General features: G+C 40.2%; 1 protein-coding gene across 1 annotated transcript in view; it reads left to right on the top strand.

Annotated features, from left to right (window-relative positions):
• Positions 1-16,684, top strand: part of LOC139699862 (mite allergen Der f 3-like) — a 47,243-nt gene that overhangs the window by 13,547 nt on the left and 17,012 nt on the right. The window contains exons 2-3 of the mRNA XM_071598287.1: positions 14,284-14,427; positions 14,950-15,134. Of these exons, the coding sequence (XP_071454388.1) occupies positions 14,289-14,427; positions 14,950-15,134 (324 nt within the window). The 5' untranslated portion in view covers positions 14,284-14,288. The remainder of the gene's footprint in view (positions 1-14,283; positions 14,428-14,949; positions 15,135-16,684) is intronic.

Here is a 16,684-nt window from a genome sequence, read left to right as displayed (position 1 = left end):
CGTGGACGATAAGATAAGCGGAAAAAAGAAAATTGAAAGCGATTGGATATATGATGCTACCAAGATGAAAGCTGAAAATAAAAATGAGAGACGGACTAACTACTGAAGAAGCACATCAATGAGTTGGTGAGGAGAGAATCCTTTGAATGATAATACTCGTATATTGGAAGTGCACTCACATATCAATCCTCGCATGTCGATAAGTCCGTGACGGTGATGAGCTTTAGTAAACTTCTTAGATGCATCGCACAAGCTACAGGCGTTAAAGTCTCCAGAAATTTACCTTGTGTCAGTTAAGTGCAAATTGCTTCAAAATTAATCCGGTTTTTCCTCCCAGTTTTTACATTTGGCCATTTTGGTGTCCATTTTGAAGAATTTATGCTCAATCCACCGTCAACAATTGCACAGTGAGAATACGGCAATGACAAAACAGTCGAATAATGTCGGTCATAGTGTTCTCAATAATGAATGCGAAATTTCATTTCTCAGCGATTTTGCAGTTCATGAGGTCATGCTCCGCGGCACCTTATTGTATTTAAGTTGTGTCTTGGCATATCAGGGTAAGCATAAATGTTGACTGAATGAGGTGGGCCTGCATGAGGTACTTGAGGAGTGTTTGAAGTAAAAACAGGAGTGATGGGACGAGGACCGTGCTAGTCATAAAGAATGTGAATTGTAAACATAGACAATAGAATGGAAGAATTGTGCAAATCAGTTGGGAGAGAATGTACGAGATTCGAATCGCCAAACAGATATATGTGAGAGAAAAGTGAATGCGTTGAAAGAGAGGAATGAGTAGGCCTAGAAAAGAACGGGTTATAACATTTAGAATGAAGGATTAACATTTCAATTGTGAGAGGAACAAATTAAGTGGTACCTCGATAGGTGAAAGAAGATAGAAGTCTATGGAGGAAACTTGAATCAGATGAAGAGGGACGTTGATTGGACATGCCCAAAGCCACGATAGTTTTCTGCGGAACGTAACTGAAGGGAAAACGGAGGGTGAGAATCAAAGAGGAAGGCCTAGGGTGAAGAAGCAGGTGGCGGGTGATGTTAATGTCAATGAGGGAATGAATAGATTGGCAGGGAAGAGGAGTTTGTAGAGCTGACAGAAATCATTCCTTGGATTGAAATCATAATGCCAATGAATGAGTTTAAACTGGAGTACACTACACTAAATCTTAAAATTGTGTCTCATTCATGCTATTTTAAGATACGGGCGGATATCTGCGCCCAAAAGTTGACGAAACTCAATTATGTGTCTGCCTCCATGCCCTTTAAAAAGATTACTCTTCGAAATTGAGACCACACTTCGTATTCCCGCTAACCTAACAATCTGACTTCCCTCAAGGTCTTAGGTGTCGCACAACCTTTCAATATCTCCTCCTCCATTCACCTTTCCTGCCTCCTTACCATTCCTTTAAGAAAATTCTGCTCTTTCAGGACCTTATGTAAAACATTACATCGTTAATCTGTCTCGCCAATTAAATAGTCTTTCCTCTGCCCTTCTCCACACCCACTTACAAAAGGCTCTGATATAAGAGTTCTCGAATGGAATAGAAGTAAACGACTTACCTCAGTGAAGTTTTTTTATATTTTAATGTGGTCTCCCTGTGCACTAATGTACTTGGTTCAACGATGTTACAATGTCTTGATCCCATCTCGAAAATTAGATTCCTTCAGGCCTGCAAAATAACTGTCTACTTTGGCTTTTAGTTCTTTGTTTGAAGAGAATCTCCGTCCACCGAAGAAAATTATGAGCAAGATGATGAGATGGAGCCAAATAATACGAATAAGGCGGGTGTGGCAACAATTCATATCTAAGTTCACGTATTTTTCGCCATGGTACGATTCGTGTGTGGGCGTGCACTGTCCTCCTGAAAGATGACTTTCTTCCTTGCCAAACCTGGCCTTTTTTCGTATATTTTTTGCTGTACTTGGTCCAGGAGGTTAGCGTAGCGTGTTCCAGTAATTTTTTCATTGGTGGGAAGATATTAAATCGCCAGAATCCCTTTCGCATGCCTGAAAACCCATCAACTTTCCGGCCGACCGAACCGCCTTTGCTTTCTTTGGGGGTGGTGAACATTTTTCCAATTTTTCAACTACTGTTTTGTCTCTGGGGTATATTAGTGAACCCAAGTGTCATCTGTGGCCACAAAGTGGCGCATAAAATCTTGTTGGTTGCTCTTAAAACGGGTAAAATATTGTTCGGAAATTTCCATTCTGATGCGTTTGTGATCCTGCGTCAAGAGTCACGGCATCCCTCTAGTAGATAATTTTCTCATATCCAACGCCACTGTTGAAATGTGATAGATGACATCCCTACAGTTTCAACGATTTCTTGCATTTTCAATCGGTGATCCTCCATGACTATTTTATGCACTTTTGCAATAATTTCTGGGGTAATGGCACATTATGGTCGACCACTACGCGGATCATCTTCTAAGTTATCCCGACCTAACCTAAAATCATTTGTCCACGTGGAAACAGTAGAATATGAAGGAGTAGAGTATTCTGAAAGTCGGTATGAATTTCCTTTGTTTTCATTCTTTCTTTGCGAAGTATTTAATCACTGCTCGAATCTCAATTTTTTCCATCTTCACAAATCACTACACGGGAACAACAACAGAGAGACGTCCGCACCACAGATCTCTTCTCAGAGCACTGATGAGTTAACTGTTTACTCATAAAGGATTGCCTATTACTACGCGGGAAACTAATTGCACTAGCGCTGACATCTAGTGGTGATTCCGAGAGCCTTTCAAACTATTTTTGTGTATCATATGCTAAACGGTGGCAAACATTCAGAATCAGTGTTGCTGTATTTGAATAGGTGTAAATGTTGGCTGATAAATTTAGAAAGAGAGCTCACGTGTATCATCAATGTTAAGAGTAGTCTACTGGTCAATGTAGGATTTGTTGGATCCAGGGACTAAGCACTGACACCTTCTAAGCTTAGCCTAACACGTAAATAAATACTATACCCTACATTGCATTACATCGCTCTTCTACACCTCGTACTTTCTACTTCACGTCATTTCATCCAACTTGATGATTCATGCCCTACCTTCGCCTTGATTTCCCAACATCCCCCCCTCTGTATATCACAGTCTTCAGCATTCCATCTCCAATCAAAATACTCTACACCCAATTTTCCTGCTTTCTTGAAACTTTTCCCAGCAGACTTCTCTCCTCCCGTACCATGCAGAGAACTTATTTCCTCGTTTGTTTTTGTTATCATTTACCCCACTAAGTCCATCCCCATCCACAACCACTTCTGGAAAGCCTCCACAAATATGTGCTTACCCTCTTTTGCCCCAAGAATCAAGTTTCCGGATAGTACAATACGTACGCAATACGCCTCACGAAAATATTTGTCTCATCTTTTCTTCACAAATTTTCGTTAGGTTCACGTCATCACAGATCATCTTTTTGTTAAAGAGTCTTAGTATGATGCAGATTTAATTTCCTTGCTACTTCATTTACCTTGATCCAAAACACTTTATAAGTAGATGAAATTAATCTGCTTTAGTTTATGCTCACTATTCTTTTAAGCTTTCCTCTTTCTTGAGAACTTGATCACTTTTGTTATTTTTTTCCTCCAGCCCTTCCCTTGCCAATCTTACCATTATCAAAAACCCAGAGCCAATCAACATTCATAACAGACCGAAATACATGAGCTTTTGGAGATAGAATAAAGGAAGAGAGTAAATTCCTTCTTCTTCATTCATTTTCCTTTTATGTTATTACTAACTTTGTTGGTAGTAGATTTACTCCAGCTTTTCTGCATTGTTTATGTGGGATATCGACCTGCGTTCAGGACAATTGGTATCCCATTTCTCTGGCGTCGCCCATTTACCGAAAGCAGACGAACTCATAAGCAGATATCTTATGTTAACTTGGCCGACACTCAGTAAGCTACTGCGTAGGTGGGTCACTAGTCCATCTCCATTAATAGCGGAGGCAGTAAGAGTTGCTCGGTGGGAAGATGGCTGTCACTCAGGGGGGAGGCCCCAACCAGCCACAAGTAAGCGAGCTGTTGTTTACGTCTGCCTTCATGTTTTACCTCGTAATCTCCTTGATAGTAAGCTTCCTTAACTTGTATTCGCCCACTTAACCAGTTGATAGTCAATAGCATTCGTCTATAACTTACTCCTAAACATTACTCAATCCTCCACACAGATGTCGCCTCTCGTGACTTCGTCTAGTGACTTCGTCAACCAGGTTACCATTTTCTTCAATGCGCCGATGAAGCCTGTTGAAGTGGTGGAGACAGCATGCCACGGGAAGTTCTCTCGTGATCTTCCTCTCGTGTTTTATCACTTCGCCGCGAAAGGCCCAAGGCTGGGTGATGGACCCATATCGCCCCCTCCTTCCGCCTTTCACTCGGGCGTCCTTGCGTTCTTTCTTCCTTCTCAGATTGTTGCTGGCATCAAGTCTGGAATGTCTATGGGCTGGGTGACATTCGACTTCTCCCAGTATGGACCATCAAAATGAAGTGCATATCGAGGTTCAAGTGATATATCAACGTGGCGATAGCTTTCGGGCAAATCTAGCATTGATTGAGAATATCCAGAAGAATCGATCATATTGTAATAAAAATTCATCGTTTTATGAAATTCATGATACTCCAACTAGTCATTCATTTGGAAATTATATCGTGGATATCATTGCGGAGTTCGTGAATAGCAACCGATAGATTGACTACCCTTCTACGCCTTACAATCAGGCGTCGCCTTAAATTGAAAATCCTAATGCCGGAATGGAGGGCAAATATCTAGAGAGAAGTCGCTGCGAACTGAAGCGACTGTAAAACGGAGATATCAGTTTCGGAACCGGATCTCAGCCGTTTTCGTCTACAAATTAAGACCATGTAAATTTTTTATCAGTGACAACTAATTTTTTGGCATTAATATTCCCCATTTACCGAGATTCTGTGTCCTTTTTAGGAATAATACGATGAAAAAAAGGCCAACAAAACATAAATGCTTTCAATAAGGCATTATTAGTCGCAAAATTAACGGTCAAGTTTGGTCACCCGAGTTTACTCCAGAATCAAAAAATAAATGACTGAGGCTCAGTCAGTCGGGTTCAGTTGTCAACGCTAAAGCATGCAAAAAAATGCAAAACAATCCACACAGTAATGGATTCAAGTAATTGAATATGTTTCAAGTTTGTTCACAGTAAATACAGCTATTCCGGATGTATTCATTACATCTCTTTTATGCTTATTTGAAACAAAAATTTCATTTAGTAAAACTTTTCGCTAAATAAAAATCTATTTGATCATGTATGAATTTGAATGGAGTTGAGAAATATGTTTGCAGCGAATTGACGTCGATTTTCTACAGAGCAAGGGAGTCTTGAGGAAATGGGAAGTGTTTCTAAATAGAAAATGAAACGTAAACACCAAGAGAACTTTACATTCTGCTTCTCAGGAATGCAAAACAATGTCCAAAATAGTACCGTGGTCTTCGCGCTATCTTGAACTCTAAACCTTAACATAGCCGTCGCCCACACCAATCTCGACTGAGAGCCGCAGAAGGAACCAAGCGTTTATGGTAAAGAAGGAAGGAAGGGAGAGGAGCCAGGGAATAGTACGAGTGCCGTACTTGAGTGCCGACCTTGATATCCACGAAGGACGTTTCATAATCTTAATCTTTTTTATTCCCCCGAAAAAGTAAACAATGCCGATGAAATTCGTCTGCGTGCCTTCCAATGGGTTTATCTAAATTGCAGAGGCGGACAAGGAAATTTCCCATGAGATTTCCAAGAGAGGAAAAGCTTTTGCTGGTTCGGAAGATTCTGGAGGTTGGGAGTGCATGGATGGCGGAGCGAGCTGGTTCCCTCAGGGTTTTGTGCGAAGAGACTAGTAATTTTCGAGAGAACGGCCCGGGGCCGCCTTCGCATTTGGGCGTCACATCACCAAACTTCACCGGCGAGGGCCCCTTTCTTCCACACCCCCAATTGGCCAACCACCAAGCGAAGCCTCGGAGAAGGGCTCTGGGCTCGACCAAGGTCACTTCAGTTTTGGACGAAAGAGCAAAATATGTTTACTTATACAATTTGAAAGACTCGGATAACGGATTCTCCAAAAAACAACGTACAATCAACACTGCGTAGAAGAACGCTCCGAAAATACTCTGATTCGAGCCTTCCAGGTTTCCAATAAATGCATTGGGGATTAATTTGATAAACCTTAGATGGTGGAACAGTTATTGTCTTCCATTTAAAAGTACTTACTACGCAGTAGAAGGGAAGTAATGAGGAGAATATATTTGGGGCAGCGAGTTGAAAGGAGAATAGCGTAAGTAAAAGAGTGATTCACGGGAGTCGCTCTCAGACATATTCCGCGATGAGAGATACGTTTTAATTGAGCGTCGTAAAGTTGGTCGAGATAAAGTGAACCAATTACATTCCCACTCCCATTTAATATATTACGAATTTCCATTCAAAGTTATACGGAGGGGAGTTATATATAATATTATGGCCACCAGCGGGTACTACATAAAGGCGATGAAATCTGACGCGAGCACTTGGCTTGAAGGAGGAAATGTAAACGGATATGGGATGGGGAATGGACCAATTAAGAAAAAAATCCCTTCCTCGAGCATCAAAAATGTTTTTACTTATTTTTTATCTAAACTTTTCGATACAAATGGTAAGATCTAACTCGTGAATGAGAGCTATCTTTAATGCCCATCGCTCCATTCCCAGATCTAATTTTGATATATTGTCCTTCCTACTTTATTATAATTTAGAATTTTTGATTAGGTAAAAGGAATATTGCTATGTTCCTGTCATAACGATATTTTTACGGTACTTTCTCAATTTTGAGGTTACTTAGAGGACTTAATTGCATGTACTTGATCATTTAAGCTAATTGTTGCATACACTTTAATTATTTATGTAAAGAGTTAAATCAGAAATAACACTGAGGTTATCATCATGTAATTTTGGCAAAAAAATCCCGCAAAAATTGATGTGAGAGAATTTATCCATTTCTCAAAGAAAATATTGAATCATTGAAGCAGCTGACCAAAGTTAAGTTTCTCAAAATTAGGATAGGAGAGCCCTGCTGAAGTCTTTTCGTGTTTCCTCCTCCTGTCTGTCATTTGTAGTTTTTTTCAAATGAAATAAACGTAATACGTCAATAAGTAAATTTAAAAATGAATAAACGAGTTGTTTAAGAGTTACTCATAATGCTATCTTTTTAAATCAACTGATCACCATCTTAAACGCATCGTATAATCCTGATTTATTCCTTTAATGAGTGAACTATGTTTGTACGATACACAGGTTTTTAACATTTCTGCCTGCTATGAACACATTGGAGTCGATAGTTTTTCATTGTAATGAACGTGCTAGTGGTAATATGTTTGCAATCGCAATAAGGTAATCAAATATTTACGCGGCAATCAGTCACACCATTTTCCTATACTTTCCGAGATCTCTAAATAGGCTTTTTGTTAAACTTAGCCCACAAACTGTAATACCTTCAATGGGAAATTTCGCGGGGGTTACAGGAACCTTTTCTGCGGCAACAGAACTTGTAACTGTGTTCTTCTACAATATATATTGCAATCCTTCTCGAGGGGATGTGGCAGGGTGTGTTAGGTAAATGAATACAAAATAAATTCCAATTACTGAAGATTGGTGCTAAGTACAGTTTTATTTCCTTTAAATTATGAATTTTCCCGTGTGATGTTCTGTTCTGTCGTTTTTATCGATAAATACAGTAGAAAAGGATTCCTTTAATGATCATACTAGGCAGTGAATTTCCTTGACTTCTTATCGAAATGTGTAAATTTCGCGCGAATTATTACTTAGATCGAGATAAATCAATGCGCTTGCCATCGCAGGCAATCTTCGGGATTATCGCAATGGTTGCCACTGTCTTCAAAGGAATAAAAAGACTTCCCAGGAGAGGCAAGAGGTTGTCTTTGGAGGTTAAACAGAGGTGGCAAAACTCGTTTGGGTCGGGGAAGAAGGGGGGGGGGGGCGTGGCGAGACGTTCGCGGACATTAGCGTGCGCTGGTCCGTTTTAAACTTCCTTTTAACATGCGTGACGTGAGTTGAATGCGGCGTATCTTGAGATGACCCAAGTCCACTCGTGATTTTTGCACAGAATCTCTTTTCCTTTCTTCTTCTTTAAGTCACAAACGCAGGCGTACCATATACATCGACATAATACCCCGCAAGCCGCCGCAAAGGCGTGTGACGGGGGGTGTTACCATCCCGGCGATCTAAATATTGTCTTAACTTATGACATCGAAGATCTTCTCGAACTACTTCTTTCCAATCGGAGGAAGCCCTTGATATCTTTAAAAAAACATTATGAGGTCACTCGAGCACAGGAGGTAAAAACCACGCGGTTGCTTGAAGGATTACGTTCGCGGGCACGTGAATGCGATGTTGGAATATCTGTGGACGCGATTATGGATCTATGTTCGCTCGTGAACATAAGGAGCCAAAGGAGGAAAATAAGTGAAGTAGTTAGACAAGAATACGACCTGTCACCAGCACTATTACGCATAAAACTGGGAGGAGTAAAGAAAGATGCAAAATGATGATGTAATCATGGTAATCAAGAGGAAATAGCAACAGCGTCCGTTTGGCGGATAATCACACAGTGATTGCGGGCAATTCATAATACCTGCGAGCATCGTCGAACTGATTGAAAATAAGCACTTCGGAGATTCGATGTTTAAATAAAACCTGATCTATAATTAAACAAAGAATTAAAGCAAATCAACCTAAATATTCTAATGCGCAGAAGAAAGAAGCTGCGGGCGGACGAGATGCGCTAAGACGCGTGGAGTGTATGGAAATCGATGGATCGGATACGTGGGACATCGGAAAAAATAGATCTGAAAAGAAAAGAAGCCTTAGAAACCTCTAGCTGGGCAAGGGTGATGAAGATCAAATGGAAAAAGCTTGTGTAAGAGTTGAAGTAGTATTTATATGAGTGGAGGAGGAAAAGAGAACACAGGGTACAACTTGAGGCAGTGGATTTGCTAGGGGACATGTCAATAATATGGAAGGGACCAAGGAGTGAGGTCAAAGGACATTATTACAAGGATCAAATGTTGACGGATGTTAAATGGAAAACCAATCAGGGGGTGTCGAAAAGAACTCGAATTAGAGAGAGTTAATAGCTAAGTCTTTGGGTTGAAATACTGGATGACTTAGATTAAAACTGGACCGTGTGCAACAAAGTGAAGTCACGGTCCTGAGCTAGAAGTAGTAGTGGTTTTAAGGGGAGGCGACCGACAGTTAAGGTCATTTGCGCCATAGGGGATGGACAGGAAAGGATGAAGGGTGGAGAGAAACCCGGCGTCGGCATTAGCCTGCTCTTTACGAAAGGCGGGGGTCGGCAGTTTAACGTCCCATCCGACGGACGGCGTACTCACTCAAAGTGCCCTCCACAAAGCACCTCAAGTAGGGATCGAGATACCTCTGAAAAATATTCAACACCGCCGGGATTTGAACCCGCGCCCTCAGGGTGGGAAGCCAGTACGTTAGCCCCCGCACCATCTCGATCCCCCCTGAGCTAGAATATTCACAATATTTTACATGACTGAAGAGACTACTCTGTGACTAAAAATGCAAAAAGATGAATGGAAAAATGACGAAAAAGATAAAATGTGGCATAAATGGAATTCGAACATCAGGCCATACCGCTGAATATCGTTTTTGGTAGAGTTGATTGTGGTGTGCCTTACTCACCGTCCAGGACTCGTCGTGAGGCGACCCCACAATGTGACATACAAGACAAGGACAAAAAAGACAAGGTCAGTGTAGCTCGGGAATGGCTGTCTTTAGTCCTATCTTCTAACTCAAAAGAAAGCACCGATCGAAATCTGCAGGTGCATGGCAGAAGGTTCACCAGACATTGGTAGTATGCGAAGAATTGCGGTCACGTTCCGCACATATTTCAATGAATAGTAGTTAAACATTTATTTCTGTAAATTTAGGAAATGAGAAATTGCTTGTCTATTTCGTGATAAAAGGAATATCGCCAATGGTCGATCTCGTATCATGCAAGCACAGGAAAAAATCGTTGCAATATATAAACATTTATTATTATATTAAGAAAGAATGGAATCGGTATCAAATACGAAATAAAGCAAAGTAAATAAAAAATACCGCCCTATTAGAAAATAGATAATAGTTGTTAGCATAGAGTAGCGCCAACAACTACTAAAAAAAAAGAAAACATAAATAGAAAATTTATTATTCTATCCTTCACAAAAAGTTAAGGCTAAAACTGCAACTCTGTTTCTGCAACGATCAGTTTTTTCCAGAATCGAAAGTTGAAAAACTTTCAATTTTTGCCCTTCGTCACTCCACAAATAATAGCCTACTCGTTTAAACTCAGATGTTCGACTTCAGATCATTCACATCGTATTCCATAAGAAGTGTATGTGAAGTTCCTTTATGTCGCTTGCATGCAGAAATAATTCTTTTGGGAGCTTAAATTTGAAATATTTTGTTGGTGCGAAATAAAGAGAAACTTCAGTAGAAAGGAAATGTCATGAAATCCCTTATTTTTGTCATGGAAGTGTGTTTTCTATTGTGAATTGCAAACACATTGGCAAAATTTTCCAAAATTCAGCGATCAAAGAAAAGTGTCCCTTATCAACTCGTGCTGTTGTTCAAGGTCACATGAAAGAGTACTCTCAACAGGGGAAACGAAGAAATTAATTTGAATTTTACTGGCCCACTTCAACTATACGAGCCCACACATACTTGTACATATATTTGCGGAAGTGTACTCCCCTTCCTCGAATCCAGCCAGAGAAACCGCCGCCCGTCCGTCCGTCTATCTGGGGAAAAATTAATCATACTACTTTTGTGACTGACCTTGAACCAATTATCCCCTTTGCGCCTGCGGTCATCTCTATTTTTTTCTCTAATCTTACGAGGGAAAAGTGACATTTAAAATCTACCTGTTCTACTGTCTCTTTCCCTGATTTTACGTTAGTGACCTGACCTAACATATTAATTCGGGGCCTACAATATGTCCATAACACCCTGAAATAACTGACCTGTCTCAAAATTACGCAGTGAATTTAACCTGTATTTAAACCTACGGTCAACTAGTAGATCCCATCCTAGTTCTTCCAATATTGTCGTGACACTGCTACTTTGTCTACGACATTTTTTTACAAACCTCGATACTCAACGTTGCACTCGATCTAGTACCAACACATCAATGCAACAATGTCAGAAAGTAAAAATCATTCACCTTGAATGGGATTCGAACCCGTAACCCTCGATATCCGGCCAAGTGCCGAGCTCTTTTACCCTCGTATTTCCAAATATTCTTTTTATGAATCATAACTTTTTATTTGCTATCGCGCAAATTTCGTGGATATTTTCCCCAGGACATATCCTTAAAGGGAATCGACTGCCGAATAGACTTAAAATCGTGTTAAAGAATCCTTCTTCCCTCACAATATTTCCAGAAGAACGAAGAATCGCAGCATTCTTCCCATAAAAAGTTTTTTACACATTCATCTTTAACTTCGTAATTTTTTATTTTAGTTTCATTTTTTAACGAAGCATTTTTAATTATTTTGCTTCGTTCAATTCAACAAAATGTAAGAATGGAAACATTTCGCTCGTTTCAAGGCTTTTAATTCCGTCATGTGTATATGCATGACCGAAATAAAAACATTTAAAACGAAAATAAACGCTTCCAAAAACACCTACGACCTGAAGACGCTAGCAGGATGACCGGCAAAACTGTTGTCATCCGAAGACAATTAACGCGGTTGGAGAACCCCGAAGTGCATAGATAAGCAGTTCAACGCCACAGAAACCTTCGTACGAATATTTATTTCTTTCAATTTCACACTAAATTTAAGCGAAGAATAGGGGTCTAAGAATATAAAAATATTTAGATGGTTCCGCAGAAATTTGAAAAATATTCCGAGACTTTCGTGGCCACAAAAGTTTGGGAAACATTGCTTTAGAATTTGAATGTACCTCGTGATTGAACGGTCGACTAGCGCATTAGAACGCCTCAAAAACCAAGCCAAAGCTGAAATGAAAATACGATGAAAAAAAACGGAAAAGGAGTAAAAATCATTGATGAGCCTTAAAGATTCAAAAGCAAATCTTACCCAAAATAATCATTGTTCTATGCCACTCAGGAATATTAATAAAATTGTGACATATAAAATAATTTTAAACAATGTTTCAAATAAACTCAATTCAGAATTTTCGTAATGACTCTTTCAGCAAGGGTGTCGACGGATGGAGACACTTTGGAAATATGTATTAGTTCACGTAGTATTAGAATTATAGATTATATTATCAGTAGTTGTATTGGAGTTAATTTGAACTTCTCTTTTATGTCATTATAAAACGTACTCTGTAAAAGGAGTACCTCCTCAAATCGGAGAGAAAATCTGCACGAAATATTCTGCATTTAATTATTCGTTATAAATCAATAATTGATCACAGAGAAAACGATTGAAAACATTCTAAATGCTCTTTTAAACTAATTACAACACACATCAAATAAATTAAATTGTCCCTTCGCTCCAAGCGTAGGATAAGAAGGAAATACTTCGAAAATTCCTTCTTGGAGAGAACTATCACATCAGGAAACATTAGAAAGTGAAAAACGCAGCAGCCCAATTAAAGAACTGACATAAGGAAGAATTGAATACAAGGCGTACTTATTGGCGAGAGGAACAATGTATTACGTCACGAAGATGTTGAGAGATGTGAAGGTCAGCATATGCATAAACCAACGAAGGAGTTCCACATTCGAGAGGAGAGTAGCTCGCACGCACGCAGCGCTAACTTCCTCCAATGATGACGAATCAGGCTACCCTCATGAAATGGCATAACCATGATCCACCTCCTTAGGTCCAGCACATTCAAATTAGCGATGTTCTTTCTTAGAATAGCATGGATATAGGATATGATGTGAAATAATTAAAAATCAAACATTAATTTTATTGGTAGAATCCCAAAAGTAAATTTTAGATGCGCCAGTTTTTTAAGGACGCTCAATGACCACACGTCCCTGCAGCGGTTTGCGGGGTATTATGTATATGATTTAATTTCTCGCCGTGTTCTCTCGTCTGCCGAGATAATCTGGAGCTCAAATTATTCCTTCTTCGTCAGCGTAAAAGCAGTATGATTAACATTTATAGTATGATTAACTATTATTTAATAGTTTAAACCTTGAATGCAATCTCTTTGCTTCCATAAACTCCGAAACCAGGCTATCCAATATCAATGTGGCGATTCCTGATTGTTTGTAACTGTGTTTTGAAGGGAGGAGAGGCAGCTCCTCTCTGTGCCACCGGCTTAATTCCGATATTCGGTCCTAATGTGTGTTATAATATATGTTTTATGCTTAATTGATACGGTAAACGTGGGCGAAAGTGAGTATATAAGGAAATTATTAACGCAACCGAATTCCTGTCGAAGATGTAGGGAAGGTCACGAAATGCGAGAGCACGTTGCGCTAAAGGTAGAGGATAGTTCTAAGTCCGGCGTTCATGTCCTTGGCAGTCTGTTTGATGACGCCCTGGCGTCGATGCAATGATGCATATTTCAATTCATGCCCAGTTTTGGCGGCAGCACGTGTCCAACATATTTCGCGCCCATTTCTTTTCATTTTTGTGAGTGCCTCACTTCGACGTTGGATGCCGCGCCTATTTCAGCCCACGAATCGGTGTGCGCAGTTGGCGTGGAAGACCTCGAATCAAGTTCTTATGTCTTTTAATGATTCGAATTCTCTTTATCTGCTTATTCTTTTATTGTCGATGCAATATGCTCCCGTTCTCTAAGTGATTAGACGTCCGTTTAAGGTAGAGGTGAACGACTTTCTGGGAATCCTCTTATTTATTGGCGAAAAGAACCGAGGCCGTTTATTAATCGTTTTGAGATCTACAGTTACAGCATGCTACAGCATGGAATCCTGTAAGCCACCGCTAGGGCGTGTGGCAAGGGTTGATTCCACACTAGGCACGCAACATTAGAATTAAATGTTGGCTATCAACGGAAAAGTTAAATAGTTCAAATGATGGAAGTACAAAAAACTTAAAAGAGTTAGATGCGATAATGACCGCGTACTGGATTTATCAGCAAAAAATTCGTGAGTTCGAATACATATACAGGATCCAGTCCATATCATTAATTTTACGTTGTTCTCGTCTGCACGTATTACTCCGTCCTCCAAAAGCAAACCCCACCAAATACAATATCTATTTATCTATGCAGTTGTAGTTTTACCTTTCATTCATTCCATTAAAGGCATCATGATAGTTGCTGGAGGCTGTCGGGCTGGTGCCAGCTGGAGAACAATTCCAGGAAGAGGTTTCGCCCGTGGCAATTACGTGAAGCCGCTGATCGTGGCCCTCCTGACCCTCGTGGCCTCCGCCGGCTCCCAGGAGAATGGTGAGTGAGGTGTTTTCCAACAGTCGAATATCTACCATAATCTAAACCAGCGTAATGCCCTGCAAGCCACTGACATGTTGTGTGGCAGGAAGGACTTGCATGCTAGGCTAGCAGCTGTGGACACTTAAGCCTACTTCTAAACTTTTCCACCCTAGGCCATTCTCAACCTCAATGCTTCCTTCAATTATGGCATTCGGAAGCTATCGTGACTCAGGATTTGTCCATTTATTTTTGTTAAGTGTCGTATTCCTAATACTAGTCTTTTAATTCACACTTCGAAGGGCTAATTCATTTGTTATTCTGTTTTTCAAATTTTATTTTCATCATCCTTCGGTATTACCAAAATTCAATTGCCTCCAAACCTTCTTCTATCTGCACTTATAGCGTAATCTTCCCTTTTCTCAAAACCATGTCATCCCTGCTGAGAATTCATTTAACACTTTTATATACATACGTTGCAAATATTACCTAAGGCGATATGTTCCGTTTGAATTTTCGTTTCTTATCGTCTCTCTCAACCAGAGGGCGACTGGTGCCTCACTGACGACGGCTACGAGGGCATTTGCCGCCACCTCCGCAGCTGCCCGTACCTGCAGAGCAAGAAGGAGGTGTACAACGGTGCCGGCGCCGGCAACCCGCACCTCTGCTCGTTTGGGACCTCGGGGACCATCGTCTGCTGCCCCACCATCACGCCCCCACCCGTCCCGGTGAGTGTCCGCATTACTAGTCGCATTGAGTCACTAGCAGATCACAAGCTTCTCAGAGATTGGAAAACGGCTAACGTAACGAAAATTTTGAAAAACAGAGACATGAAGGAACCGAGCAATTACAGATGTATTTCCCTCAAATCCATTTCATGCAAGATCATGGAACATATCATTGCTAGTTCGATCGTGAGACACCTTGATAGTCCGGAGCTATAAATGGAAAATCAACGGTTTCCGAAAAGGTAGATCCTGCGAGACACAACATGCGCTTTTTGTTCATGATCTACTTATTTCGGGAGAGAGCAATGTTCCATTGGGAGCGGTTTTCTATATTTTAAGAAAGCTTTCAACAAAGTACCATCTATTGAAGTCTCCAACATTCCATCGCCAATCAAAATGATTTACATCCATCTTTCTTCTGTCTCATCATGATCTCTCCCAGCAATCCCCTCATCTCCTCGACCATACATTCACTTCACTACTTGGCGATATTATACACTTAATGCCAAATAATCTCTTTCATCGAATTTTGTCTTTTACTAAAACATGGCAATAATGTTATGAAAGATCTATTTTTGCCAAAAAGGAACTGAGTTAACTGAAATATTCTATTTTCACTGTCAAGTAGTGTTTTTTCATTCTAAAGTGTAAATATTCTATACATTTTGTTAGACCATTTTACTTATGTTTAAAAGCCAACGTTTTTAACTCAATTTCTCACCCTGTTCTTTCTTCTACCAAACTTTACTTTCTTACATTTATTTCTCTTGTCCGTCTATCATTTCATCTCGTTCGCAGTCCATGATTCCTTGTCTTTCTCCTATTCACTGTTTCTCTGGTACCCTCTTTGTTTTTTCGATGTACCTTTTTGATAAGTTCCAATTTTTCCTCTTTATTATCAAGGTCCCTTGTTTCACTTATGCTTTTTCCAAAGCCTGGCGGCACTCTTTCTAATCGTTCTTGTCAACTCTTCCACGTTCCATTATCTATATTATCACTGTATTCCGTTTTATCTTTTTATAATCAGATGCTACACTTCATTATTACTAAGTTATGGCCTGGGTCTGCATCTTCTCCCAAGAAACTGTGTTGAATGATGACTCGGTCCCTGACTAAATCTGTTCCTAAATCTATACCTGACCATAACTCATACCTTTCTGAGTCACCTGGCATTTTCCATGTATATCTACGCCTTTTGTGATGTCTTAACCAAGTGTTGATGATGACTAACCCCTGTCTCCTGCAGAATTCAAATGCTTCTCCCCGCGGTCATTCCTGGTACCTAAACCGTAGTCCCCCACCCCATCGCCATCTCTTCCTTCGTCTACGTCGTATTTTAATCCCCTCTCACTATCAAATGTTTCCCGCAGGAGCATACGTGATTGCATCATCTTATAGATTGTATACCCTATCGACTTATTCCTCCTCATGATTGCTTGGTGGTATGTATACCTGAACAATGACCAAGTTCGTCGGTTCTGCTTTTATCTCTACTAGTAATATTCTAACCGTTGGTTTCTCTAAGTTAACTACGCTTCTTCTTACCTTTT

The sequence above is a fragment of the Hetaerina americana genome, unplaced genomic scaffold, assembly GCF_022747635.1.
Source record: "Hetaerina americana unplaced genomic scaffold, ioHetAmer1.1.p SCAF_95, whole genome shotgun sequence".
NCBI classification, from domain to species: Eukaryota; Metazoa; Arthropoda; class Insecta; order Odonata; family Calopterygidae; genus Hetaerina; species Hetaerina americana.
The sequence above is the reverse complement of the archived record's forward strand: the minus strand, read 5'-3'. Positions and strand labels throughout refer to the sequence as shown.